Source organism: Cetorhinus maximus, chromosome 18, assembly GCF_964194155.1.
Source record: "Cetorhinus maximus chromosome 18, sCetMax3.hap1.1, whole genome shotgun sequence".
Taxonomy (NCBI): domain Eukaryota; kingdom Metazoa; phylum Chordata; class Chondrichthyes; order Lamniformes; family Cetorhinidae; genus Cetorhinus; species Cetorhinus maximus.
The window spans coordinates 71,288,710-71,315,037 of record NC_135896.1 but is presented as its reverse complement, the minus strand read 5'-3'; the positions used below and the strand labels follow the sequence as shown (position 1 = coordinate 71,315,037).

The 26,328-nt window shown below is 41.2% G+C and overlaps 1 protein-coding gene across 13 annotated transcripts in view; it reads right to left on the bottom strand.

Moving 5' to 3' along the window:
• numb (NUMB endocytic adaptor protein) overlaps positions 1–26,328 on the bottom strand; it is a 255,961-nt gene that overhangs the window by 18,929 nt on the left and 210,704 nt on the right. For 9 of the 13 annotated variants that reach the window (XM_078562884.1, XM_078562881.1, XM_078562880.1 and 6 more), the window contains 5 exons: positions 21,032–21,172; positions 18,729–18,933; positions 1,973–2,260; positions 413–574; positions 165–305 (listed from right to left, as the gene is read on the bottom strand). In XM_078562884.1, the coding sequence (XP_078419010.1) occupies positions 165–305; positions 413–574; positions 1,973–2,260; positions 18,729–18,933; positions 21,032–21,172 (937 nt within the window). The remainder of the gene's footprint in view (positions 1–164; positions 306–412; positions 575–1,972; positions 2,261–18,728; positions 18,934–21,031; positions 21,173–26,328) is intronic. The other 4 variants (XM_078562889.1, XM_078562891.1, XM_078562887.1 and 1 more) reach the window with 1 other exon arrangement.

The following is a 26,328-nucleotide window of genomic DNA, read 5'->3' as shown; positions in this document are numbered from 1 at the left end:
AATATATACCACTATAGACAAATCGATGATGAAATTAATAAGTGAAGTCCCCACATTTATGGTCCTGGGCAAAATAATTGGGGCTATGCAACGAATGCTTAATTATAAATATGCCTCTTGCTTCCATCTCCAGTTATATCCTTAAACCATGTGTATAACCTTACTTGCAGCAATTGCAGTTCCTGCGCTAGTTGTGGGGGCCTGGGCCCAAGGGTTTGTGTCACGCACTGGCATTACTGTGGGAGACATGGTAGGTGCTGCTGGTGCTGGAACAGGCAGTGGAAAGGCTGAAGCTGCTCCATTGACTACAATAAGAGCACATATCAAATGGTCAAATCTGCAACACTACAACCTAAATATTCTTTGTCAAAGTTAAGTCGTTTTCCAAAGTGCCATCAAACCAGCTACCCACCTTGGGAGGCAGTCACTTGAGGAGCTGCACCCATAGTAGGTTTCGTCATTGGTGCAGAAGAGAATGGGTCCTCCACTTGACCACTGAATGCATGTGTTATTTGAGAGCACAGGGAGCTTATACTGTCCCCTTCAGCTGTGCTCTCACCTTCCATTTCAGGTACTGAAAAAGAGAGATAAGAACAATCACAATAATATTTACTCTGACATATGTACTTCCTCTTTGAAATATTCTCTCTCTCATTTTAGTGCAGTCCAAAATAACAAAGCTAGAATATTGCCACTCAGAGCAAATATATAGTCAAGTCCATGGCTTGCACAAAAGGCAATAACATTGGCTGTATTCCAGCACAGCCCTTTCACTTCCAGGCCTCAATCCAATCCAGGCCATCATCGTCTTAGAAAGCTGTTAAAGATCCCAGCTCAGTTAGTCTGAACATAATGCATCTGCAGCAGTTTTTTGTTTTTATAATTCAATTGCGTATGAGTGGAAAGAGGTCACAACATTAGAAGTGTCTTCAAAATAGAACCAGTACTAAAATTTACAGTTTGTTAGCAAGTCAGAACACAGAGATATATACTCTTTGGTAGTTGAATGGAACTTGATTAAAGAATATTAATTGATGAAACTAACAAAATTGCTTTCTCAGTTACTGTCTAAAGTAATGGGCATAAACATACTTCCACACTCTCTTCCTACCATCATTCATCTGCACTTGATGTACCAAGATGCAGCTGTCCACATGACCTTGTGGTTAGAGGTGAACGATGCAGATCTTGTCTTCCCTGATATGTGTAGAGTTTGATGGTCTCAGCCAGTGCAGCAGCTGAGATGCTATGACAAGTCTCAACACCCCTGGGCTATGGAAGGGAACAATTACCCAGGCTTTCCATTCCTAAATAGTGACCCTTGTTCTGGCAGCTGGTTCACATATAAAAAACAACCAATTTAGTGTGAAACTGAAAAGCCATAGTGCCATGGTACCATATTCCTGCAAGAAGCAGCACCCAACTGTCATGGAGACCAAATATAAAAGCAAAGATATACACTATGGAGTAACATTCCAATAAACAGTTTAACCTAAGAAAAGGTCACACAATTTTCCTTTTCCTAGACATTAACATCTAAAGGAAGAAAATGAGAATTTGGAATCAAACGAGAAACAGAAAAGTTCAGGAGGAACCAACTGAATGACTATGCATCTGGGGCACAAGAGATTAGTTTGGGACTTCATGCCAAAACCCGAAAAGGCATCTAAGCATAATTGTATTTTTGAGAGAAGAGAAGGCATAAAAGGGACAAGTTTTTCCTGTGGCCTTGAATGCTTTGCTCAGGCATTTTTGCTTAGATTATTCACTAAAAGGCATTTGCTACAGGTCAGTGAAGGAGAATTATTAGCCTTCGCAAGCAAACATTAGGGTTCATGTTTAGAAAACGCAAGTTTTCACAATCGTTAATAATACAACTCAAATCCTTCACTGAGAAAGCATTTAATGAATAACTGCTCTCTCCAATATCAATTAACTAATAGCCCAAGTAGAAACCCTCAGGGCCTCATACCTGTGTTTTTAATTTGGAAATCTGTCTTCCGTTGCATGGTTGAAGGCAATTCATTTATTCGAAGGGACATTTGCCTTTTGAATGGAGATGTTGTCTGGCTCAGTACTGGGAAACCTCGGAAAGATCCTTGCCTGGCGAGTTGCTCCACAGGTGCATGCCTTCTCGGTATGGCATGTATGTTGCTAGATTCCTTGCTTTCTGTAATGGTGGGTGGGGCAGATGGCGAAGCTGATGGAGCTGCAGGTAATGCAGCAGACACGGTTACGACAACGATTCTCTCTGCTTCAGCTGTAAGTAGAACATCACACTCTTAAACTCTTAGTAAACTCTTAGCAGAGTTTGAACTTAAAAACATTACCAAAGTCAGACAGGTTTCCAGCATTCTGACTAATTCCTTCACAAAGGTATGCCATTTTAAAGAAAACACATTTTTGGCTTCAGTTTTTGAGGACTTTTGACCAAACAAGCAAGTTTGCCAACAGAAAGGAACATCAGCTTTTTCGCCAACACTCCGTTAAACAAAACCATTCAGCACCTTAATAGTTAATAGAATACCTACTCAGTAAACTCTGAAAAGGCTTTCTGCATCATTGCTGTTATTCCATACCTTCTTGATGAACAAAATGTACAGCTCAGTCCATCAAATGAGGCGCCATTCTCAATTTAACACAAAGCCCAAAACTGAATTTATTCTACACAATTCTAAATATGTCTTAACTCTCTACCGCAAAATGGAAAAATTCTCAGTTTTTTTCCATATCAAGGCAGCGTTTTTTACACAATGTGGCATCCAGGAATCTTGGCAAAACTGAAGTCAATTGGAATCGGGGGGAAACTCTCCACTGGTTGGAGTCATACCAGCACAAAGGTTTTGGTTGTTGGAGGTGAATCATCTCAGTCCTAAGAAGTCGCTATAGGAGCTCCTCAGGGTAGTGTCCCAGCTGCTTCATCAATGACCTTCCCATAAGGTCAGAAGTGGGGATGTTCACTGGTGATTGCACAATGTTGAGCACCATTTGTGACTCCTCAGATAATGAGGCACTCAGAGTCTATGTACAGCAAGACCTGGACAACATTCAGGCTTGGGCTGATAAGAGGCAAGTAATATTCCTGTCACACAAGTGCCAGGCAATGACCATTTACAACAAGAGAGAATCTAACCATGGATCCTTGACATTCAATAGCATAACTTGCATAGAATCTCCCACTATCAACATCCTGAGGGTTACCCTTGACCAGAAACTGAATTGGACCAACCGTACAAATACTGTGGCTACAAGAGCAGGTCAGTGGCTAGGAATTCTGCAACAAGTAACTCACCTCCTGACTGCCCAAAGTCTGTCCACCATCTACAAGGCACAAGTCAAAGTGTGAAGTGTGATGGAATACTCGCCACTTGCCTGGAGCTCCAATAACACTCAGGAAGCTCAACGTCATCCAGGACAAAGCAGCCCATTTGACCATTCACTGCCTCCACCACCAATGCACATTGGTTGCAGTGTACACTATCTACAAGATGCACTACAGCAGCTCACCAAGCTCCTTTGACAGTACCTTCCAAACCCTTGACCTCTGCCACCGAGAAGGACAAGAGCAGCAGATGCATGGGAACACCACCATCTGCAAGTTTCCCTTTAAGCCACACACCGCCCTTACTTGGAAATATTTCACTGTTCCTTCACTGTTGCTGGATCAAAATCCTGGAGCTCCCTTCCTAAGATCACTGTGGGTATACCTACACCACACAGGCTGCAACGGTTTAAGAAGATGGCTCAGCACCACCTTGTCAAGAGCAATTAGGAAGAAGATAGAAATGCTGATCCAGGCAGCAACACCAACATCCCATGAAAGAATAAATCTGAAGAAAAAATACAGGAAGCTGAATGATTGAATAAGAGCAATTTAGAGCACCACTTGATGACTTTGAGCTGTCAGATCAAGCTTCATGAACGCAAGTAAATTGTTCCCAGCTATCTTGTAGTGAAGAAAATAAAGCACTATTTCGAGCAAGGAAGGACCATGTGATCAACATGGATCTTTAATAGCAACAAACTCCACAGGTTGGTATCCCATTGGCTATTCCTTTACAACCCAGGTGGTCTATTCATATGTATGTGGAGTAAATTACGAAGAGTGAAACCATTACAGGGGAGCTACATTGAGATTTATAAGGTTGCTATGTCTTGGGATTTTGTCTTTAATCTAGGGTAAAATGAAGGGAGTCAGATGACTTGTTCTGAAGTCTGGGTGATGTGGCTGTTGAAGATTAAAGAAAAGTCTTGACTGTTTTGCTGGAAATAAGGTGCAAGGTGTCTACATTTGGAGACAATGGCAGCTGCATCTGTGTTTACAGTGGTTAAGACTGCTAGTCTTTGAAGTTGCAGGAAGGTGTTGAGAAAGTAAGTTTGCAAACAGTTATGCTTTAAACTGTCCGTTTACTTCCAACATTTGGGGTCTCAAGGATAGCTAATCACCATTTCTATCTGGATACAAGGCCCATGTAATTCACATTGCTATAGAGATGAGCTTTGAGAGGGGAAGGATTTCTAAGATATCCCTGAAACTCTCAGACACAGGCAGTCTGCCAGGATCCAGGAGGCAGGGAGTAGCTAGTGGTTGAGAATCTCTATGGTTCACCACACAAGAACGCGGATGGGAGCTCCCTTGGATTGAAAAGAAAAATTTGTCAAAATTTGTAACTAGGCTGGAAGATTTGCCTAGCTTGCACTAAAGGGAAAGTCGCCAGAGAAAACTCACACCGCTAAAGACAGTTCTGGGATTAAAAGTTGCCAGACTGAGAAAGGAAAGGAACTGAGGTAAACCCTCAGGAGTTACAAATCACTTTGGAATGGATCTGTGAAAATCATGCTTCAATAGTGCTTTGAGTTTGTTATAGTAAGAGTTTTAAAACGTGAAATCTTGCCATGTCATCCTTTCAGCTCTCAACTGGAAGTTCGAATTTCTTTTTTTTATATATATATATATATATATATATATATATATAAATAAAAGAAATCGTTTTCTACAGGAATCATAACAGGAGGAAGAACTACGTCCAAGTGCCTGCATCCAGAATTATTCTGATTCTGTTTTCCAGCACTGCTCTGCAATGTCACACAAAGCTCAAATTAGTCACACCAATTGAGAACTGTTTGACTCACACTGCTAATAGATCTGATGAAGAAATGAACATTCCTATAATGTACACATGATGGTTCAGTGTAATGATCAATGACCAGATGCCTAATTACTTTACAATTCTACTTGTGAGCATGTATCTTTTTAGAACATTACTAAACTTAAGCATTGACAACTGATACACTGAGGAAATGTACAATACTTAGAAAAGTGGTGGTGGTGTGGCACAGAAGGCAGGTGGATGCAGATTTGAATCTTATTCTATCCTGTTTATCTGAATTGCATTGAGCGAAGAGAAGCCAAATATTGGAGAGACCAGTTATGAATGAAGCCTGTTCTCTAAGATGTGGAACTCAGAGCAGGCTAGGAAAAGGAGATAAAAATTCCAAACAAATGCCTGGCAAAAGCCAACTAAATATGCTTTAAAATATGATGGGCTGGTTTGTGTGTGTGTTTTCCTTCAAGTGCAACAAATTCAGCATATTTCAGTGGATACATTTGATGAATAGGAGTAAATGAGATGGAAAGCTGACTTATGTGGTTAAAATGTAAAGGCCAAACTCACATTAAGCAGGTTGCATATAGTTGCCACTTTATAGTAATAATTTTGAAATGATAAGCTAACAAGACATCCCACATACAACACTGTATATAAATATAGAAACTAGGAGCAGGAGTAGGCCATTCGGCCCTTTGAGCCTGCTCCGCCATTCATTATGATCATGGCTGATCATCCAACTCAATAACCTGCTCCCGCTTTCTCCCCATACCCTTTGATACCTTTCGCCCCAAGAGCTAGATCTAACTCCTTCTTAAAAACATACAATGTTTTGGTCTCAACTATTTTCTGTGGTAATGAATTCCACAGGCTCACCACTCTCTGGGTGAAGAAATTTCTTCTCATCTCAGTCCTAAATGGTCTACCCCATATCCTCAGACTGTGACCCCCTGGTTCTGGACTTCCCCACCATCAGGAACATCCTTCCTCCATCTACCCTGTCTAGTTCTGTTAGAATTTTACAGGTTTCTATGAGATCCCCCCTCATTCTTCTGAACTCCAGCAAATATAATCCTAATCGACTCAATCTCTCCTCATATGTCAGTCCCGCCATCCCAGGAATCAGTCGGGTAAACCTTCGCTGCACTCCCTCTATAGCAAGTGCATCCTTCCTCAGATTAGGAAACTAAAACTGCACACAATATTCCAGGTGTGGTCTCACCAAGGCCCTGTACAATTGCAGCAAGACATCCCTGTTCCTGTACTCGAATCCTCTGGTTATGAAGGTCAACATACTATTTGCCTTCTTTACCACCTGCTGCACCTGCATTCTTACCTTCAGCGACTGGTGTACAAGGACACCCAGGTCTCATTGCACATTCCTCTCTCTCCATTTATAGCCATTCAGATAATAATCTGCCTTCCTGTTTTTGCTACCAAAATGGATAACCTCACATTTATCCACATTATACTTCATCTGCCATGCATTTGCCCACTCACTCAGCTTGTCCAAATCACACTGAAGCATCTCTGCATCTTCCTCACAGCTCACCCTCCCACCTATATATTGTGAATAACTGGGGTCCCAGCACCGATCCCTGCGGTACCCCACTAGTCACTGCCTGCCATCTGGAAAAAGACCCGTTTATTCCTACTCTTTGTTTCCTGTCTGCCAACCAGTTTTCTATCCATCTCAATACATGCGCTTTAATTTTACACGCCAATCTCTTATGTGGGACTTTGTCGAAAGCCTTCTGAAAGTCCAAATAAGCCACATCCACTGGCTCCCCCTCATCAATTCTACTAGTTACATTCTCGAAAAATTCCAGTAGATTTGTCAAGCATGATTTCCCTTTCGTAAATCCATGCTGACTGTCCAATTCTGCCACTGTTTGTTTTCCACGTGCTCAGCTATTAAATCTTTTATAATGGACTCTAGAATTTTCCCCACTACCAACGTCAGGCTGACTGGTCTATAATTCCCTGTTTCCTCTCTGCCTCCCTTTTTAAATAGTGGGGTTACATTAGCTACCCTCCAATCTGTGGGAACTGTTCCAGAGTCTATAGAATCTCGGAAGGTGACCACCAATGCATCCACTATTTCTAGGGCCACTTCCTTAAGTACTCTGGGATGTAGATTATCAGGCTCTGGGGATTTATCGGCCTTCAATCCCATCAATTTCCCCAACACTATTTCCCTACTAATACTGATTTATTTCAGTTGCTCCCTCTCACTAAACCCTGTGTTCCCCAACATTTCTGGTATGTTACTCATGTCCTCCTTTGTGAAGACAGCACCAAAGTATGTATTTAGTTGTTCTGCCATTTCTTTGTTCCCCATTATAAAGTAAGGGACCGACATTTGTCTTCACCAATCTTTTTCTCTTCACATACCTATAGAAACTTTTACAGTCAGTTTTTATGTTCCCTGCAAGCTTACTCTCGTACTCTATTTTCCCCTTCTTAATCAATCCCTTGGTCCTCCTTTGCTGAATTCTGAACTGCTCCCGATCCTCAGGTCTGTTGTTTTTTCTGGCCAATTTGTATGCCTCTTCCTTGAATTTAATACTATCTCTAATTTCCCATGTAAGCCATGGTTTGGCCACCTTTCCTGTTTTACTTTTGCTCCAGACAGGAATAAGCAATTGTTGCAGTTCACCCATGCGCTCTTTGAATGTTTGCCATTGCCTATCTACCGTCATCCCTTTAAGTAACGTTCCCCAATCCATCATAGCCAACTCGCGCCTCATACCATCGTAGTTTCCTTTATTAAGATTCAGGACCCAAGTCTCAGAATCAACGACGTCACTCTCTATCTTGATGAAGAATTCTATCATATTATTATATTATATACTTCTATTATTTATTCATATACTTTTGAAGTAAATAAAGTACAGTATCAAATGAAAACTTACACAATTTCTTCAGTTTACTGCAATACACTATTTAGAAAAGTGTTGATTGTTTAATTTATGAACTTAAACATTTACTTCATACCATACAAAATACACAGAGGATGAACTATTTCAAAATGTAAGTTTGTCATAGACAAAACCTTCAGATATTTTCAAGTTCACTGAAAATGGCATTCAGTAATCCAATTAAATATCACAGTTAGTTCAGATATTATATCATATACTTCTCAGTTATTTACGTTCAGACATTATTTAAGGCGCCCCACTCTTGTTGAGACTACATGTAAACACAATTCAATTTGTTTAGAGTTGACAGGCTAATCTTTGAACATGACAGGACAAGCCAAGAAGACTTTCAAAAAAAACCACACTGGAACCTTGGCTTTATAAACAGCATTCAAAAGCAGGAAGTGATGCCTTATAAATCAATGATTAGGTCCCAGCTGGAGGAGTGTCTCGAATTCTGGGCACCACACTTTAGGAAGGGTATTGAGAGGGCGTAGAGGAGATTTATTCAGATGGCATCAGGGATGGTACAGGACTAACAAAGGCAAAAGCATTACCTCTGCAGTGGCAGAGGTAATAAAATTCAAGGTTTCATTGCTGGAGACTGCTATCATTGGCAATAAAAACATTCTTCATCATTACCCCGGCTTTTCTTCGCCACCACCAAAATGAATTCAAAAAGTATAAAGGAGAACTGAGAAAGGTATCAGTATAAATAAGCAGATAACAGAAAAAAGAAAACCCCTAAGGCTTTCACAAGCATACAAATAGTAGTAAAGGGGTAGTCAAAGGAAGGGTGGGACTGCTTAGGGAGATAACGTAGAATAATATACTGCACAGAAACAGGCCATCAGCTCTGCCAGTCCATGCCGGTGTTTGTGTTAAACTTCAGCCTCCTCCCATCATTCTAACAGCACAACTCTCTATTTCCTACTCCCTCATATTTTACCAAGCCTCCAGTTAAATGCATCTTAAGCTATATGCCTCAACCCTGCCCTGTGGTTGGGAGTTCCACATTCTCACTACTTTTGAGGTAAAGAAGTTTCTTCTGAATTCCCTATTGGATTCTTTTTATTTTGTTCTCCCCGACAAGTGGAAATTATACTATCTGTGAGTATTAAAACTTTTCATAATTGTAAAGACCTCTGTTAGGTCACCCCTCAGTTTGCTCTTTACAAGATTAAAGAGACCCAGCCTGTTCACCCTTTCCTGATAGGTACAACCTTGTAGTTCTGCTATCATACTTGTAAATACTTTTTGCACACTCTCCAGTGCCTGTATATTCTTATTATAAAACGGCAACTGCGCACAGTACTCCCAAATATGGTTCAACCAAGGTTCCATAAAGATTTAAAATAAATTTTCTACTTTTCAATTCTATGCCTCCAGAAATAAAGCTTGTCTTGTTTTTTTACCCCCAAAATGGCCTTATTAAACTGCATCACTACTTTAAGTGATTTGTGTATTTGTACTTCCAGACACCCTTTTGTGCCTCTACTACATTTCAATTCCTATTTTCCAAGTAATGTGAGATCATATTTTTCTTACCAAAACACTTAACACTTACAGGGAGTCCTCCTTGCAAATTGCGTTCCTGAAAATTGCAACTTTAAGGGAAAAGGACCAAGTGAATAATAGGTTCCCATAGGAATCAATGTTAGTAAGAATTAGGTTCCTTCAGACATTTCTCATCCAGAAAAAGACATTGTACAATTTGAAATTCTGTAGCATCTGTGTATAGCAAGGTGCATTCCTAGCTAAAATGCCTTGCAAAATAAAATACATAACCAAATATAAGAAATATAATACATAATACAACATTTAAAATAAATACACTGACCTACAGTACTTTTAGATTGATTAGGCTCCATCTAGTGGCAGAAGTTGGTCAGTACAGGTAGCAGCTGAAGTCCCAGGATTACCTACATGACCAACTTCTGCATGGAACGTAGGACTTCAGTGCGAGATCAGAATGGGAGCCAGCACTCAGGAGCCGAGCAGCTTAAGAACAGACTCCAGGAACTAATGTAAGAATAGAGGGTTGGAGGCAAGGACGGAAGACAAGGCTCCAAGCGAGGGGAAGAGGGATTGAGGGTGGGAGCAGAATACACAGGCCATGGGAACAGGCAGCCACAGAAGAGGGAATCTATGGCAAATGATTTTAAATTGAAACTAACAATTTAAATGAACATACCCACACTACTTTATTAACAACATTAAAGTTGTTAAGCAGGGACTTACTGCACCTGTGTTGAAATTGATTTGCCTGTTCTGCAAGTTTTTAAATGTCTTGTAATTTTTTGCAGTTCTCCTCAGTGTTGACTATCATTCACCCCCCTTTTCCTCCACCCACAATATCCACAAATTTAGAAATTGCAATTTTGATTTCAAAATTTAAATCATTAGCTTAAACTGTGAACAACAATGTCCCCAGCATTGATCTCTGTGGTGCCTCACTTTCCAGCTCTAATACTCTTTACCCCTACTCTGCTGTCTGTCTTGCTGCTATTCTGCTACTTATCCCTTGACGCTGCATGCTCTGACGTTATTGATTGATCTATTATGTGGCAGCCAATTGGAGACCTTTTGGAAATCTAGATAAATTACAGATACTGTATTACCATTGTCCGCACACTTTCTTACCCTTCAAAGAATTCAATGAGACTGGTCAACCAAAACTTTTCCTTATGAAATCCTTATTTGCCCTTGTATTTTTGGTTTCTAGATATTTTTCTATTTCTTCCTTTAATAGAGATTCCATTATTTTTCCTGTCTTCAACGTTATTGATGGCAGCTGTGTCATCATAGTGTTAGGAAATAGAAATAGTTTAAATAAGTTATATTTGTATTTGTGGGTGTTAGGAATGAGTTTTGGCTTTAAAGTTTAAGTTTGATTTGTATTTTTGTATTTGTGTGGTAAGAAAGGTCAAATTGAGTTTTAGTTTCACTTTAAAAGGTGCTTGCATTTCTAATGAGGGTTTTACAACTGTAAGCTAAGTTAAGCAAACAAGAGTAGAAAATAAACAGTGCTGTTGCATAGCAACAGGTGTCCTGTGAGGCAGGTCCCTCCCACAGACACACACAGAAAAGCTAGTTTGCTGTTTGAGCTCAGTTGGTTTTGAAAGTAGCTGTCAGGAGAGATTGGAGCAAAGGGAACAGATAGCCAGTCCCAAACTAAAGAAAAGACCCCCAAAATCCAGGGGAGTGGAACAGGAGGAAGTTGGAAGAAGACCTTCCAGTCAAAGGAAGGACAGGAACCTGGATAAGGTCCTGTTAAGTGAAGTTAAGAGTGAAGGGCAGAGAAAAAGGCTCCAAGCTTCAGATTTAAAGAGACAAAAGCTGCAGAAAGCAGATTTAAAGCAAGAAAAGTTTGCAAGAGGCAAGAAGGTCCAAAGAGACAACTGAAGATCTGTAACCTTTTGCTATGGGCATGTGACACAATGGTGTACTGTTGACGGCTGAGTCAGCGATAGAGGGTGCATAGGAGAAGGCTTGAATGTATGTGGTGACCCAGGGAAGAGGAACATCAGAAGGAGAGTTCGAAAACCTGGAGGTGAGCCTTTGCGGAAGGCATCTGAGAGAAAGCGTTGGTTTGGGAGAGAATCCAAGACGAGGTCTTGGAGAGTGGAGGTTAGGAAACCCGCGTGTGAAAGACAGATGCACTGCATGTGAGACTGGTTGGCTTACGGTGTGACAAGTATCTGTGGGGAGTTGTGGAGAGATCCATAGCAGCTGGTTGAGATGGCATCTGTCACTTGGTTTCAGATTGTGGTGTGTCTGACAACCGAGTGCCGATTGGTACATGGGCTGTGTACTTACTATGGACATTTGAGTATAAGATAGCTTTTGTAACTTGTGTCATCCTTACGCATCTGTATAGATCTGTAAAGGTATAGTTGTGGGTGAAGGAGTAATGTAATATAGCTCATTATTCTTGTTCAATAGATGTCTTATTCTTTTATTAAAAGTTCATTAGCTGACTCCTGTGATTCTGTTCAGTAGTTACCTTCCACGTATCTAAATAAAAGTTAGGATCTGTTAAGCTGGGTTCCACTCTGAGATCAGGTTTTTCCAGAGGTAACCTCAGCTAGAATCATAACAATAGGAACAGGAGTAGGCCATTCAGCCCCAAGAGCCTGTTCTGCCATTTAACCTTCTTGTGGAGGCAGAGACTCTGACTGAGCTACTAAATGAATACTTTTCATCTATCTTTATTAAAGTAGAGGATGCTGACAATGTCACCAAAGTGGAGGCAGGAGAAAAACTGGTTGGGGTAAAAATAGAGGTGGTGTTTAAAATCCTCACAGTAGAAAATTTCTGGATGAAACACATCTTAGGATACTAAGGGAAACAAGGGTGAAAATTACAGAAGTCTCAGCCACAAGCTTCCAATCCTCCCTTAATAGGAGAGGGGTGCCAAAGGACTGGAGGATTTCAATAATGTAGAAAGGTAAAAAACAGACAAGTGCAGGTCAGTCAGGCCAATGTCAGTGGTGGAGAAATTTTTAATGACAATAATCTCGGAGTAAAGTAATTGATATTAATAGAAGGAGTAATTTGACAAGGAAGTATTCAATGAACGGCATGACACTAGGAAGTTCTGAGGAACAAAGGGACCTTGGCGTGTGTGTCCATAGATCTCTGAAGGTGGAGGGGGCATGTTAGTGGGGTGGTGAAAAAGGCATATGGGACACTTACCTTTGTCAATCGAGGTATAGATTACAGAAGTAGGGAGGTCATGTTGGAGTTGTATAGAACCTTGGTGAGGCCACAGCTGGAGTACTGTGTGCAGTTCTGGACGCCACATTATAGGAAGGATGTGATTGCACTGGAGGGGGTGCAGAGGAGATTCACCAGGATGTTGCCTGGGATGAAACATTTAAGTTATGAAGAGAGGTTGGATAGACTTGGGTTGTTTTCGTTGGAGCAGAGAAGACTGAGAGGTGACCTGATAGAGGTGTACAAGATTATGAGGGGTATGGACAGGGTGGATAGGGAGCAGCTGTTCCCCTTAGTTGAAGGGTCAGTCCATGAGGGGACACAAGTTCAAGATGAGGGTCAGGAGGTTTAGGGGGATGTGAGGAAAATCATTTTTACCCAGAGGGTGGTGACGGTCTGGAATGCGCTGCCTGGGAGGGCAGGATGAGCACTTGGCACGTCGTAACATTCAAGGCTATGGGCCAAGTGCTGGTAAATGGGATTAGGTAGGTAGGTCAGGTGTTTCTCACATGTCGGAGCAGACTCGATGGGCTGAAGGGCCTCTTCCGCACTCTGATTCTGTGATACTTGGAAAAATATGAGTTAATAAATGAAATTCAGCATACACTGGTTAATGACAAATCAGGCTTCACTAGCTAGAGTGAGTTCTTTGATGAAGTAAGAGCAAGGGTTGATGTTAAATATATGATGATAAAGTCTACTGACTTGTCGCAAAATTGAAGTCCATGGAATGAAAGGTGAAATGATAGCATGGATATAAAATTGACTATGGAACAGAAAGCTGAGAGTAGTGATGAATGCCATTTTTCAGACTGGAGATATGTATATAGCAGTGTCCCCTAGGGATAGGTATCAGACCATTACTTTTTTGATATATAATGATGACCTGGACTTGGGGATGCAAAACAATTTCAAAATTGCAGATGGCACACAGCTCAGTATCATAAACAGTGAGGGCGATAATAACAACAATTCAGAGGACACAGACAGATTGGTGAAATGGACAGAAAAATGCCAGATGAAATTTAATGCACTAGTGTGAAATGGTAGGAAGAATGATGAAAGGCTATATGCTGTAGATGCTGGCGTACAAGTCAGCCTTTGAAGGCTCAAAAAATCTCTCCAAAAACGAGCGATTGACTTATACGCCAATTATAAAAGTAAACTGCCAGTGTCCTCAGCATCCAAAGCAAAGATTGGGCATGTCTTAAACTCCTGCGTATCTTCATAGCATCGCCTGCTTGATGCCTTGCGCCCAGTTATAGGGCACTGGTAAGTAAAACATGCATTTTTGGGGCTGACTTAAAATGGGAGTACAGCATGTCGTGGCTAAAAAAGGGGTCGACATATATGATAAGAACATGATCTTTGGGGCTGGAAAAATGGGGTCGTCTTATACGCCGGGTTTTTTAAAATTCTTTCATGGGTTGTGGCTGCTGGCAAGGCCAGCACTTATTGTCTATCCTTAATTGCCCTCAAGTGGTGGTGGTAAGCCACCTTCTTGAACTGCTGCAATCCATCTGGTGCAGGTACACCCACAGTGCTCTTAGGATTAAGGGAGTTCCAGAATTTTGACCCAGTGACAGCGAAGGAACGGCAATATATTTCCAAGTCAGGAGGGCATTCTAGGTGGTAGAGGTCATGGGCTTGGAAGGTGCTGTTGAAGGAGTTTTGTTGAGTTGCTGCAGTGCATCTTGTGGATGATACACATTGCTGGCACTGTGCAGCGGTGGTGGAGGAAATGGATGTTGGAAGTGGTGGATGGGTGCCAATCAAGCAGACTGCTTTGTTGTAGATGGTGTCAAGCTTCTTGAGTATTGTTGGAGCGGCAGACATCCAGGCAAATGGAGAGTATTCCATCACACTCCTGATTTGTGCCTTACAGATGGCGACAGGCTCTGAGGAGTCAGGAGGTGAATTACTTGCTGCAGAATTCCCAACCCCTGACCTGCTCTTGTAGCCACAGTATTTATATGGCTGGTTAATGGTAACCTCCAAGATGCTGATAGTGGGGGATTCATTAATGGTAATGCCACTGAACGTCAAGGGGAGATGGTTAGATTCTCTCTCGTCAGTGAGGGTCATGGCCTGGTAATTGTTTCTTGTCACTTATCAGCCCAAGCCTGAATGTTGTCTAAGTCTTACTGCTTTTGGACAAGGATTGCTTCAGCGAACATCCCCACTTCTGACCTTGCATCAGCAGGAAGTTCAGAAAGGTTATATGCCACAATTCATCAATTTTAAAGGTGATTTAGGAACAGAGAGACTTGGACGTGTACATGAAGCTGGCAGGACAACATAGGAAGGCTGTTAAAAAGAGATGCAGGATCCTTAGCTTTATAATAGAGGTATAGAGTACAAACACAAGGACATCCTGCTCAGCCTTTATAAAGCAATGGCTAGGCCCCAGGTAGGGTATTGTTTCCAATTCTGGGCAACATACTACAGGAAGTATGTCAACACCTTGGAGAGGGTAGGAAATTTACTAGAATTGTGCCAGAGATGTAAGACTTCTGTTACCCAGAGAGACCAGAGAAATTGGGGTTGTTCTTATTACAACAAAGAAAGTTAAGGTGAGATTGATAGGGGTGTTAAAAAAATCATGACAGGTTTTGATGATTAAATTAAAAAGCAGAACCAAAAAAGGTAATAATCTCCGGATTACTACCTGAGCCACGAGCTAATTGGCACAGGGTCAATAAGATTAAAGTAATTCCTCCCCATCTCTGATTTAAATCTACCACCCCTTAGTCTAAAACGATGGCTTCTCGTTCTGGAATGCCCCACAAGGGGAAACATCCACTCCACATCTACTTTGTCTATCCCCTTTAGTATCTTATATACCTCAATTAGATCTCCTCTCATCCTTCTAAACTCTAGCAAGTATAGGCCTAAACTGCTCAATCTCTCATCATAAGACAACTCCCGCATCTCTGGAATCAATCTAGTGAACCTCCTCTGAACCGCCTCCAATGCAACTACATCCTTCCTCAAGTAAGGGGACCAAAAACTGTGCACAGTACTCCAGGTGCGGTCTCACCAATGCCTTGTACAGTTGCAACAACACTTCCTTATTTTTATACTCTATTCCATTAGCAATAAATGCCAAAATTCCATTTGCCTTCCTTATTGCCTGCTGTACCTGCATACTAGCTTTCAGCGATTCATGCATGAGGACACCCAGATCCCTCTGCACTGAAGCATTCTGAAGTTTCTCTCCATTTAAATAAGTCGCCTTTTTATTCTTCCGACCAAAATGGATAACCTCACACTTATCCACGTTAAACTCCATCTGCCAAATTTTGGCCCATTCACCTAACCTGTCCATATCCATTTGTAAATGTTCTTATTTCTTCATTGCAACTTACTTTCCCACCTATTTTGCAAATTTAGCTATAGTACCTTCTATCCATGAATCCAAGTCATTAATATAGATTGTAAATAATTGGGGACCAAGGACCAAACCCTGTGGCACGCCACTAGTTACAGCTTGCCATCCAGAAAAAGACCCATTTATCCTGACACTCTGCTTTCTGTTGGTTAGCCAATCCTCTATCCAAGCTAATCTGTTACCCTTAACTCCGTGTGATCTTATCTTGTGTATTAATCTTTTGTGCGGCACCTTATCAAAGGCCTTCTGGAAGTCCAGATATACTACATCTACAAGATCCCCATTATCCACTTTGCTTGTCACATCTTCAAAGAACTCTAGCAAATTAGTCAAACACGATTTACTCTTCATAAAACCATGCTGACTCTGAAGGATTGCATTTTGACTTTCCAAACGCCCCATTACTACTTCCTTAATAATGGATTCTAACAAATTCCCAACAACAGGCGTTAAAATAACTGGTCTATAGTTTTCTACTTTCTGCCTCCCCCCCTTTTTGAATAAGGGTGTTATATTAGCATTTTTCCAATCCACTGGAACCTTTCCAGAATCCAGGGAATTCTGCAATATTATAGCCTATGCATCCACTATCTCTGCTGCCACTTCCTTTAAGGCCCTAAGATGTAGGCCATCAGGTCCTGGGGACCTGTCACCCTTTAATCCCAATAGTTTGCTCAGTACTTTTTCTCTAGTGATGGTGATTGTTCTAAGTTCCTCCTTCTCTGTATCCTCTGCACTACCTGTTACTATTGGGGTGGTACTAGTGTCCTCCACTGTGAAAACTGAGGCAAAATATTGAGTAAGCGTCTCTGCCATTTCTGCATTCCCCACTATTAACTCTCTAGTCTCGTCCTCCAAGGGACCAACATTCACTTTAGCTACTCTCTTTCCTTTTATATACTTGTAGAAGCTTTTGCTATCAGTTTTTACATTTTGCGCTAGTTTTCTTTCATAATTTACCGTTGCTCTTTAGTAACCCTTTGTTGATCTTTAAAAGTTTTCCAATTTTCCAGCCTGCCACTGACCTTTGCAATTTGTTATGCCTTAAGTTATTGTTTTATTATAGTTTTTGCCTTTAAGTTATCTTTAACTTCCTTGCTTAGCCATGGATGTTTTTTCCCCCTCTTACCATCTTTCTTCCTCATTGGGATATATTTTACTTGGGAGGAATTGAATATCTCCTTAAATATCTGCCACTGTTCATCAACTGTCCTACCTTGTAGTCTTCCTGCCCAGTCCACTAGGGCCAAATCTGCCCTCATACCTATGTAGTTACCTTTGTTTAACTCCAGAACACTAGTGTGGGACTCAAGTTTCTCATTCTCAAACTGAACTTGAAATTCTATCATGCTATGATCACTCTTCCCTCGAGGATCCTTTACTATGAGATCATTAATTAATCCCATCTCATTACACAAAACCAAATCCAGAATAGCCTGCTCCCTGATTGTTTTTTGGAGCAATATGTTGTGAATCCAATCTCTAATACACACTATGAATTCTCCCTCAAGGCTACCCTTGCTAATTTGATTAGTCTAGTCTATATGCATATTAAAATCACCCATGATTATTGCCGTGCCTTTCTTACATGCTCCCAGTATTTCCTGGTTTATACTGTGCCCTACTGCTGAACTACTGTTTGGGGACCTATAGATTACTCCTACCAGGGACTTCTTTCCCTTGCTATTTCTTATTTCCAGCCAGACTGACTCTACGTCTTGCTCTCCAGTGCCTATATCATTCCTCACTATAGCACTGATCTCTTCCTTTACTAACAAAGCTATACCACCTCCTTTTCTTTCCTGCTTATCCTTCCGAAACACTGAGTACCCTTGGATATTTAACTCCCAAACCTGTTCTCCCTGTAACCATGTCTTCGAATTCGCCACCAAATCATACCTATTTATCTCTATTTGCGCTGTTAACTCATTAGTTTTATTCCGAATGTTATGTGCATTCAGATACAAAGTCTTTAAGTTTGCCCTATTGTCAATTTTCCCTACTCTTATATGATTCTTTGGTGCAATGTGCCGCTCACACACACTGTCCCTTCCTTTCACTTTTTGATAGCAATCAGCCTCATCACTAACCTGCACTCTTACCTTCTCCTTAAACTTTGATTTTTTATATTTCCATGCAACTGAACCATCCCCCCCCCACTATTTAGTTTAAGGCCCCGTCTACAACCCTAGTTATGCGATTCGCCAGGACACTGGTCCCAGCATAATTCAAGTGGAGCCCGTCCGAATGGAATAGCTCCCTCTTTCCCCAGTACTGGTGCCAATGTCCCATGAATTCAAACCCACTTCTCCCACACCAATCTTTGAGCCACGCATTTACCTGAACGAGTATGGCATCAAGGAGCTCTAGCAAAACTGCAGTCAATGGGAATTGGGGGGGGAAACTCTCCGCTGGTTGGAGTCATATCTAGCACAAAGGAAGATGGTTGTGGTTGTTGGAGGTCAATCATCTCAGCTCCAGGACATCACTGCAGGAGTTCTAAGGCCCAACCTTCATCAGCTGCTTCATCAATGACCTTCCTTCCACCCCCACCCAACCCAGAGCCCAAATTTAAATTTTGTTCTGTACCTTTCTTGGAGTCTTGCATTTGTTTCATCACTTCTTCTCGCTCTGCTTGTTCAGTGGCTGTGATTGCCCGAAAGGAACCCTCCCTGGTGAATGTGGTGCGGTTGGCGTCAAATGTGGCGGTTACACCACATTCTTTTTCACGTTTCTGCTTCCTCTCCAAACATGCTGCAAAAGCACAGCCCACAGCATGGCTTAACCGCTCACCCTGAGAAACAATGCAATATTGTTAACATGTTCAAACATCAGGAAATTTATTTCCTATACAACACCACTCATCAACCACAGAAAGTACTTTCAGCATTATCTATCCTGGACTAACTGTATTGTTTCTACTGTGACCTTGGTATAGATAGGGTTAACACAACTTCCTGGTGACACCAAGTAGTTTAGCCATAAAGACCAGCAAGATCCTATGTTCAAACCCCAGGAACTTAGAATCGTATCCCGAAGAGTAAACACCTTCCAGATGAGAAGGGTGAAATTTGACAAGAAAACTGTAAGGGATGAGCCAGAGACCTTTGTGAATTGTGAGTTTAGGTAACACACCAGAATGTTTATTTATACACACAGCTAATGGAAAAGCAAAATGCAGACACTATAGTACTTAACATCTTTATTTTTAAGTGGGATGGGAAGAAAGTCAAAAATATTCTTACATACATCATTTCACTGAAATTAATTTACAAAACTTGATGCCTCTTTCAGTTGGGGACTCTTCTGGATTTGCATTAGCTGGTGAAAGTTTCAATGTACATGACACAGTGTGAACATTACAAATTCATTTGGTAGCAGCAGCAGCAAAACATTAAGTTTGATGTTGTAAGTCAAAGATAGAAAATCTAGTTGACAACCGTACATTATACCATACCTATTCTTGGAATGGAGCTGGTATGTCACCTGCCATTATTTTATGGCTTTTAAAGAGCTCATTTTATGCTTTTGGGAAGCTCATATCTGGAACTTTATCTCCCAGAATTGGTATTGCTAAGCACTGTTGTATGCTTGGGAAGTCAAAATTCAATCAAAATGAAAGTAACTGGAGATTTTAAATATAAAACTTATCACCTAATGTTGCGTACCAAAGTAATTTTTCCTTGGAGACATAGGCTGTAACATACCACTTCCTACATCTTGGGTAGTATAAGAGCTTACTGAGTTGCAACATTATTTGTATCGCAATAGATTACTGTATCTCAGGTTAAAATGTAGCCTTGGGTTTCTTTTTATTCAAATAATTAAGCATAATAAAGGTTGTACTAGTATTTATGCACAAATCCAAACCAACTATGTGGTTACACAACATAAGGTTCCAGACATTTCACTTTCCATTTCAATACTTTATTTTAAAACTTTGCAAAAATCATACTGAAGAGACTTAATACAGTAATCTGCTTTGCAAGGATGTCAGGATGTCATCCAGAGTTTTGAATGATAAGCACAGATGTGCTGCAATACAAAAGAATACAAGACCAGGAGACTGCAGGTTCTATTCCCGGTTTGTGCTCAGTCAGGGCAGCACGTGGGAGACCGTAAGCTTCTGCTTAATGTGGAAAGTACTGCTGACATCAGATTGAACAGGACTGGTCTTGGTTATAACATTCTCCAACTCTCACTGACCAAATTCATACATAGGATAAGATACTAGAAGACTGCAAGTTCTCTGTATAACCGTGCCCTAGAATGAGTCGGCACCTTCATGAGAAAGCTGATAATAAAAAAAAGCCAAATATAGAAATGATACCAGTAGATGGGAGGGAATAGCTCTTTAATGCCTAAAAATGTTACTTCAGTTGTCATGATGGGAGGTCTTTCAAGTGGTTAGGGTGAGGTAAAGGGCAAGCATTCATCCTCTCCAATGCAGTTGGAGAGATATATGGCCTACACAGAGGAATCAAGATGACAATTCTGTAAACTGCTGCAAAGTGTAATTCCAAAATAGCCAATGGCAACTCCAACCAATTTCACCTCACTCCCTGCTAAGTGCCAATGCCCGTATCCCCTGCCTCCACACTGTGCGACCCCACATCCTATCACTATGCAATGGTGTCAGTTGTGACAGGGCATTGAACTACTTCAGTCTTAACATAAAAGTTTTATAGTTTCGAGCAAGTGGGGCAACTTTGCAACAGGCAGTCACTCCTTGTCACCTGACACTCAAGTTGCTCACAACAGCAGTTAAAGTACCTCTCACCAGTTTTATGAATCTCATATACAGTCTGACTTCAGTTTTGCAACCCACCCCTACACTTCCACTGAAGTCGAATTTCAGCCCCAACAGCATTCAGTAAAAAAGGTGATCTTACCGAATCTCTTATAGCCAAGAAGCAGTGACAGATCCAACGTCTGGTTGTACCATCTCGACAAATGTATGAGAAGGCCTTGTCAAAGTTTCGGTCAGGGGCACAGAAGGATACCTTTTCTATAGTCTGATCAACAATAAGATCCTGTAAATAACAAAGAAAATACAAGCGAAATGAAGAAATTAATACTTCGCTAGTATAGTATGTTACGTACAAATCCAACTACTTTGCAACAGTCCCAAGATTTGGTCACCCTCCAGAACTATTTTAACAGAATAAATCCAATTTTTCTCAGTCGGACACTAGATGGCAGTCTTCCACTGTATAAACATTCTTAGCTGGCAGATTTACCAAGAGCGAGAGGACCTGGTGACAGTAACCACCACCTAGGAGAGCAGGTGAAAAGAGGACCTGGAGACAGTAACCTAGAACAGCAAGTGAAAAGACGGCCCAGGGACTCAGCTAGTCCCTTTGTTTAGAACATTCAGGCATTCCCAATATGGTCAGCACTGAGTGCGCAATCTCAACAGAGTGTGGGAGTTTGGTGAGCTGAGCGAGTTCAGTGAGGAGGAGAGGGAGATGCTCCTTTGCTTTTTCTAACCCTTTCACCCTGTAGGAACTGGTTCTGGCTCTGCTACAGGAGAAGAATATAGCTGTCCGGTATCTGATAAGTAGTCAAAGTCTATTCCATTCCTAAGGTTTAAAATAGTACAGGAATTGGTGATAAGATTAATAATTACATAAAGGAAAATAAATAATTTAATTAAGTAATTAAGTAATTAATTAAAGCACATAAGCGTGGCAGGACAGGTGTTGTGTCATGGCTGTAGCATGTGGGTTCTCCTGGATACAAGTGTTATCCAGGGCAAGCACATCTGCAGTAAATGTCTGTGGCTTGAGGAGCTTTGACTCAGAATCACTGAGCTGGAGGCTGAGCTGCAGACTGCAACACATCAGGGAGGAGGAAAGTTACATGGACGCTTTGTACCAAGAGGCTGTCACACCTGTTAGGATAAGATCTTCTGATCGGGAAAGGGTCAGGGACAGGAGGATGTGACTGTAGCTGAGGCAGGTAAGGGACCCAGAGGGCAGGAGTGTCAGCCCCTGCAATTGTTAAACAAGTTTGAGGTTCTTTCAGTTTGTTTGGATTAGAGTCGGGGCTGCAGGGTGGATGAGCTGACTGACCATGGCACTGTGGCACAGGAAGTCATTCAAGTGGGGGAGCACAAAGGAATGTAGTGGTAGTAGGGGACAGTATAGTGAGGGGGATTGACATTGTTCTCTGTAGCAAGGAGCAGGAGTCCAGGCGGCTATGTTACCTGCCTGGTGCCAGGGTTTGGGACATTTGCTCAGGGCTGGAGAGGAACTTGCAGTGGGAGGGGGAGGATCTAGTGGTTGTGGTCCATGTGGGTACCAACGACATAAACAGGATGAGAAAGGAGGCTCTGCATAGTCAGTGAGAGGAGCTAGGCACCAAATTAAGAAGCAGAACCTCAAGGTAATATTCTCTGGATTATTATGTGAGCCACAGGCAAATTGGCATAAGGCAAATAAAATTAGAGAAATGAAAGCATGACTCAAAGACTGGTGTGGGAGAAGTGGGTTCCGGTTCATGGGACACCTGCACTAGTACTGGGGAAAGTGGGATCTGTGCCGTTGGGATGGTCTGCACCTGAACTGTGCTTGGGCTGGTGTCCTTGCGAGCCACATAACTAGGGAAGTAGAGAGGGTTCTAAACTAAATAGTGGGAGCAAGGGATCAAATTTGGGGAGATGTGGTAAACCAAAGAGTAGAGACAAGGCAAGAGAGAAAGGTATTATATGGGAAATGATAAACAGACTGTGACAGGAAGAGAGAAGAGTACAAGTCTAAGAGTAAACCAGCAGATAAGGCTAGGCGCTACAAAAATAATACAAGGACAAAACTAAAGGCTCTGCATCTAAACGCACGTAGCATTCGAAACAAAACAGAAGAACTGATAGTGTAAATAGAAATAAATAAGCATGATCTGATAGCCATTACAGAGACATGGCCACAGGATGACATAGATTTGGACCTGAATATTGAAGGGTACATGACATTTAGTAAGGACAGGAAGTTAGCAAAAGATGGAGGGTTGGCTCTGTTAATTAATGATGATATTGGCACATTAGGGAGGGATAACCTAAGTTCAGGAAGTCAGGATGTAAAAGCTGTTTGGGTTGAGATGAGAAATGATAAGAGCAAGAAGTCACTTGTGGGAGTGGTGTACAAGCCTGTTAATTGTGGCTACACGGTAAGAGTATAAAAGAAGAGATAATGGGAGCCTGTCAGAAAGGTACAGCAATAATCAAAGGTGATTTTAATCTAAATATAGACTGGAAAAATCAGATGGGCAAAGGAAGCATAGATGAGGAGTTCATAGAATGTTTTCGGGATAGTTTCTTAGAACAACATGGTCTGGAGCCAACCAGAGAGTAGGCAATACTAGACCTGGTGTTGGGCAATGAGATAGGGTTAATTGATAACCTCATAATGGAAGCACCCCTAGGTAGCAGCGATCATAATATGATTGAATTTTATATTCATTTTCAGGGAGGAATGTGTAAATCCAAGACTAGTATTTTAAACTTAAATAAGAGCAATTATGAGGGCATGAAAGTGGAGCTAGTTAAAGTGAACTGGCAAATGAGGTTAAGGGATAGGTGAATAGAGGCTCAGTGACAGATATTTAAAGGGTTATTTCAGAATGCACAAAATAGATACATTCCAATGAGAATGAAAAATTCCAAGGGGAGGACCCACCATCCCTGCTGAACTAAAAAAGTTAAAGACAGTATCAAACTTAAAGAAAAAGTATATCATTACACAAAGAAGGGTGGCAGGTCAGAATATAAAGAACAGCAAAGAATGACAAAAAGATTCATAAGGAGGGAAAAATTAGAGTATGAGAGAAAGCTAGCTAGTAATATAAAGACGGACAGTAAGAGTTTCAATAGATATTTAAATAAGAAAAGTTAACAAAGTGAGCGTTGGTCCTATAAAAAGTAAGTCTGGGGAATAATGGAAGTAGGGAAATGGCAGATGAATTAAACAGGTATTCTGCTTCAGCCTTCACGAGAACACAAGTAACGTCCTGGAAATAACTAAGATCAGGAAATGGAAGGGAGGGTGCAACTTGGGAAAATTACATTCAACAGGGAAGTGGTATTGAGCAAATTGTTGGGGCTGTGGGCTGACAAATCCCCAGGTCCAGATGGACTTCACCCTAAGGTCTCGAAAGAAGTGGCTAGTTTGATAGTTGATGCATTGGTTTTAATTTTCCAAAATTTCCCAGATTCAGGGAAGGTTCCATTAGACTGGAAAATAGCAAATGTATCTCCTTTATTCAAAAAAGGGAGACAAAAAGCAGGAAACTACAGGCCAGTTAGCCTAAAATCTGTCACAGGGAAAATGTTAGGAGCTATTATTAAAGATGTTACAGCAGGGACTTCGAAAAATTCAAGGCAATCAGACAGAGTTAACATGGTTTTGTGAAAGGGAAATCATCATGTTTAACCAATTTATTGGAGTTCTTTGAAGGAGTCACATGTGCTGTGGATAAAGGGGAACTGTACTTAGATTTCTAGAAGGCATTTGATAGAAGTGCCACATCAAATGTTATTGTGGAAAATAAAAGCTCATGGCTTAGGAGGTAACATATTGGCAAAGATAGAAGATTGGCTAGCTAACAGGAGTCAGAGAGTTGGCATAAATGAGTCTTTTTCTGGTTGGCAGGATGTGACGAATGGTGTGCCACAGGGATCACTGCTGGAACCTCAACTTCTTACAATTTATAAAATGACTTGGATGAAAGGACCGAAGGAATGGTTGCTAAATTTGCTGATGACACAAAGATAGGTAGGAAAGTAAATTGCAAAAAGGACACGAAGGAGGCTACAAAGGGACAAAGATAAGTTAAGTGAGTCGGCAAAGTTCTGGCAAATGGAGTATAATTTGGGTAAATGTTAAATTGTTCATTTTGGCAAGAAGAATAAAAAAGCAGCTTATTGTCTAAATGGTGAGAGATTACAGAGCTCTGACATTCAGAATGATCTGGGTGTCCTAGTGCATGAATCACAAAAGGCGAGTATGCAGGTACATCAAGTAACTAGGAAAGCTAATAGAATATTATTATTTATTGGGAGGGGAATTTATTACAAAAGTAGGGAGGTTATGCTTCAGTTGTACAGGGCACTGGTGATACCACACCTAGATTATTGTGTAAAGTTTTCGTCCCCTTATTTAAGGAGAGATGTAAATGCGTTAGCAGTTCAGAGAAGGTATACTAGACTAATACAGGAATGGGTGGGTTGTCTTCTGAGGAAAGGTTGGACAGGTTAGGCTTGTATCCACTGGAGTTTAGAAGAATAAGCAGTGACTTGATTTAAACTTTTAAGATCCTGAGGGGTCTTGACAGGGTGGATGTGGAGAGGATGTTTCCTCTTGTGGGAGAATCTAGAACTAGGGGTCACTGTTTAAAAATAAGGGGTCGCTCATTTAAGATAGAGATGATGAGAAATTTTTCCTCTTAGAGGGTCGTGAGTCTTTGGAAGTCTCTTCCTCAAAAGGCGGCGGAAGCAGATTCTTTGAATATTTTTGAAGCAGAGCTAGATAGATTATTGATTAACAAGGGGTGAAAGGTTATCGGAGTAGGTAGGAACGTGGGGTCGAGGTTACAATCGGATGAGCCATGATCTTATTAATTGGTAGAGCAAGCTCGAGAGGCCGAGTGGCCTACTCCTGCTCCTAATTCATATGTTCGTGTTTATGAGGCATTTCATTTCAAAAGAAAAGCTACGGTGTGTTCAGAGCTTTTCATCGTCTATATACACATATCTAAATGTTGTGAATCGTAGAATTCATTTTGTTTGCAAATGTGAAACTTATCTGATGATGAGCTTTTTAACTATGAGGAGAGGTTGGAGAAACTCGGATTGTTCTCACTAGAGCGACGGAGATTGAGGGGCGACTTGATAGAAGTTTACAAAATTATGAGTGGCATGGACAGAGTAGATAGTCAGAAGCTTTTTCCCAGGGTGGAAGAGTCAATTACTAGGGGACATGGATTTAAGAGGAGAAAACTATGGAGGAGATGTGCGGGGCAAGTCTTTTACGCAGAGGGTAGTGAGTGTCTGGAATTCGCTGCCAGAGGAGGTGGTGGAAACAGGTACGATAGTGGTGTTTAAGAGACAGCTTGACAAATACATGAATAGGATGGGAATAGAGGGATACGGACTCCGGAAGAGCAAAATGTTTTAGTTGACGGGCAATATGATCGG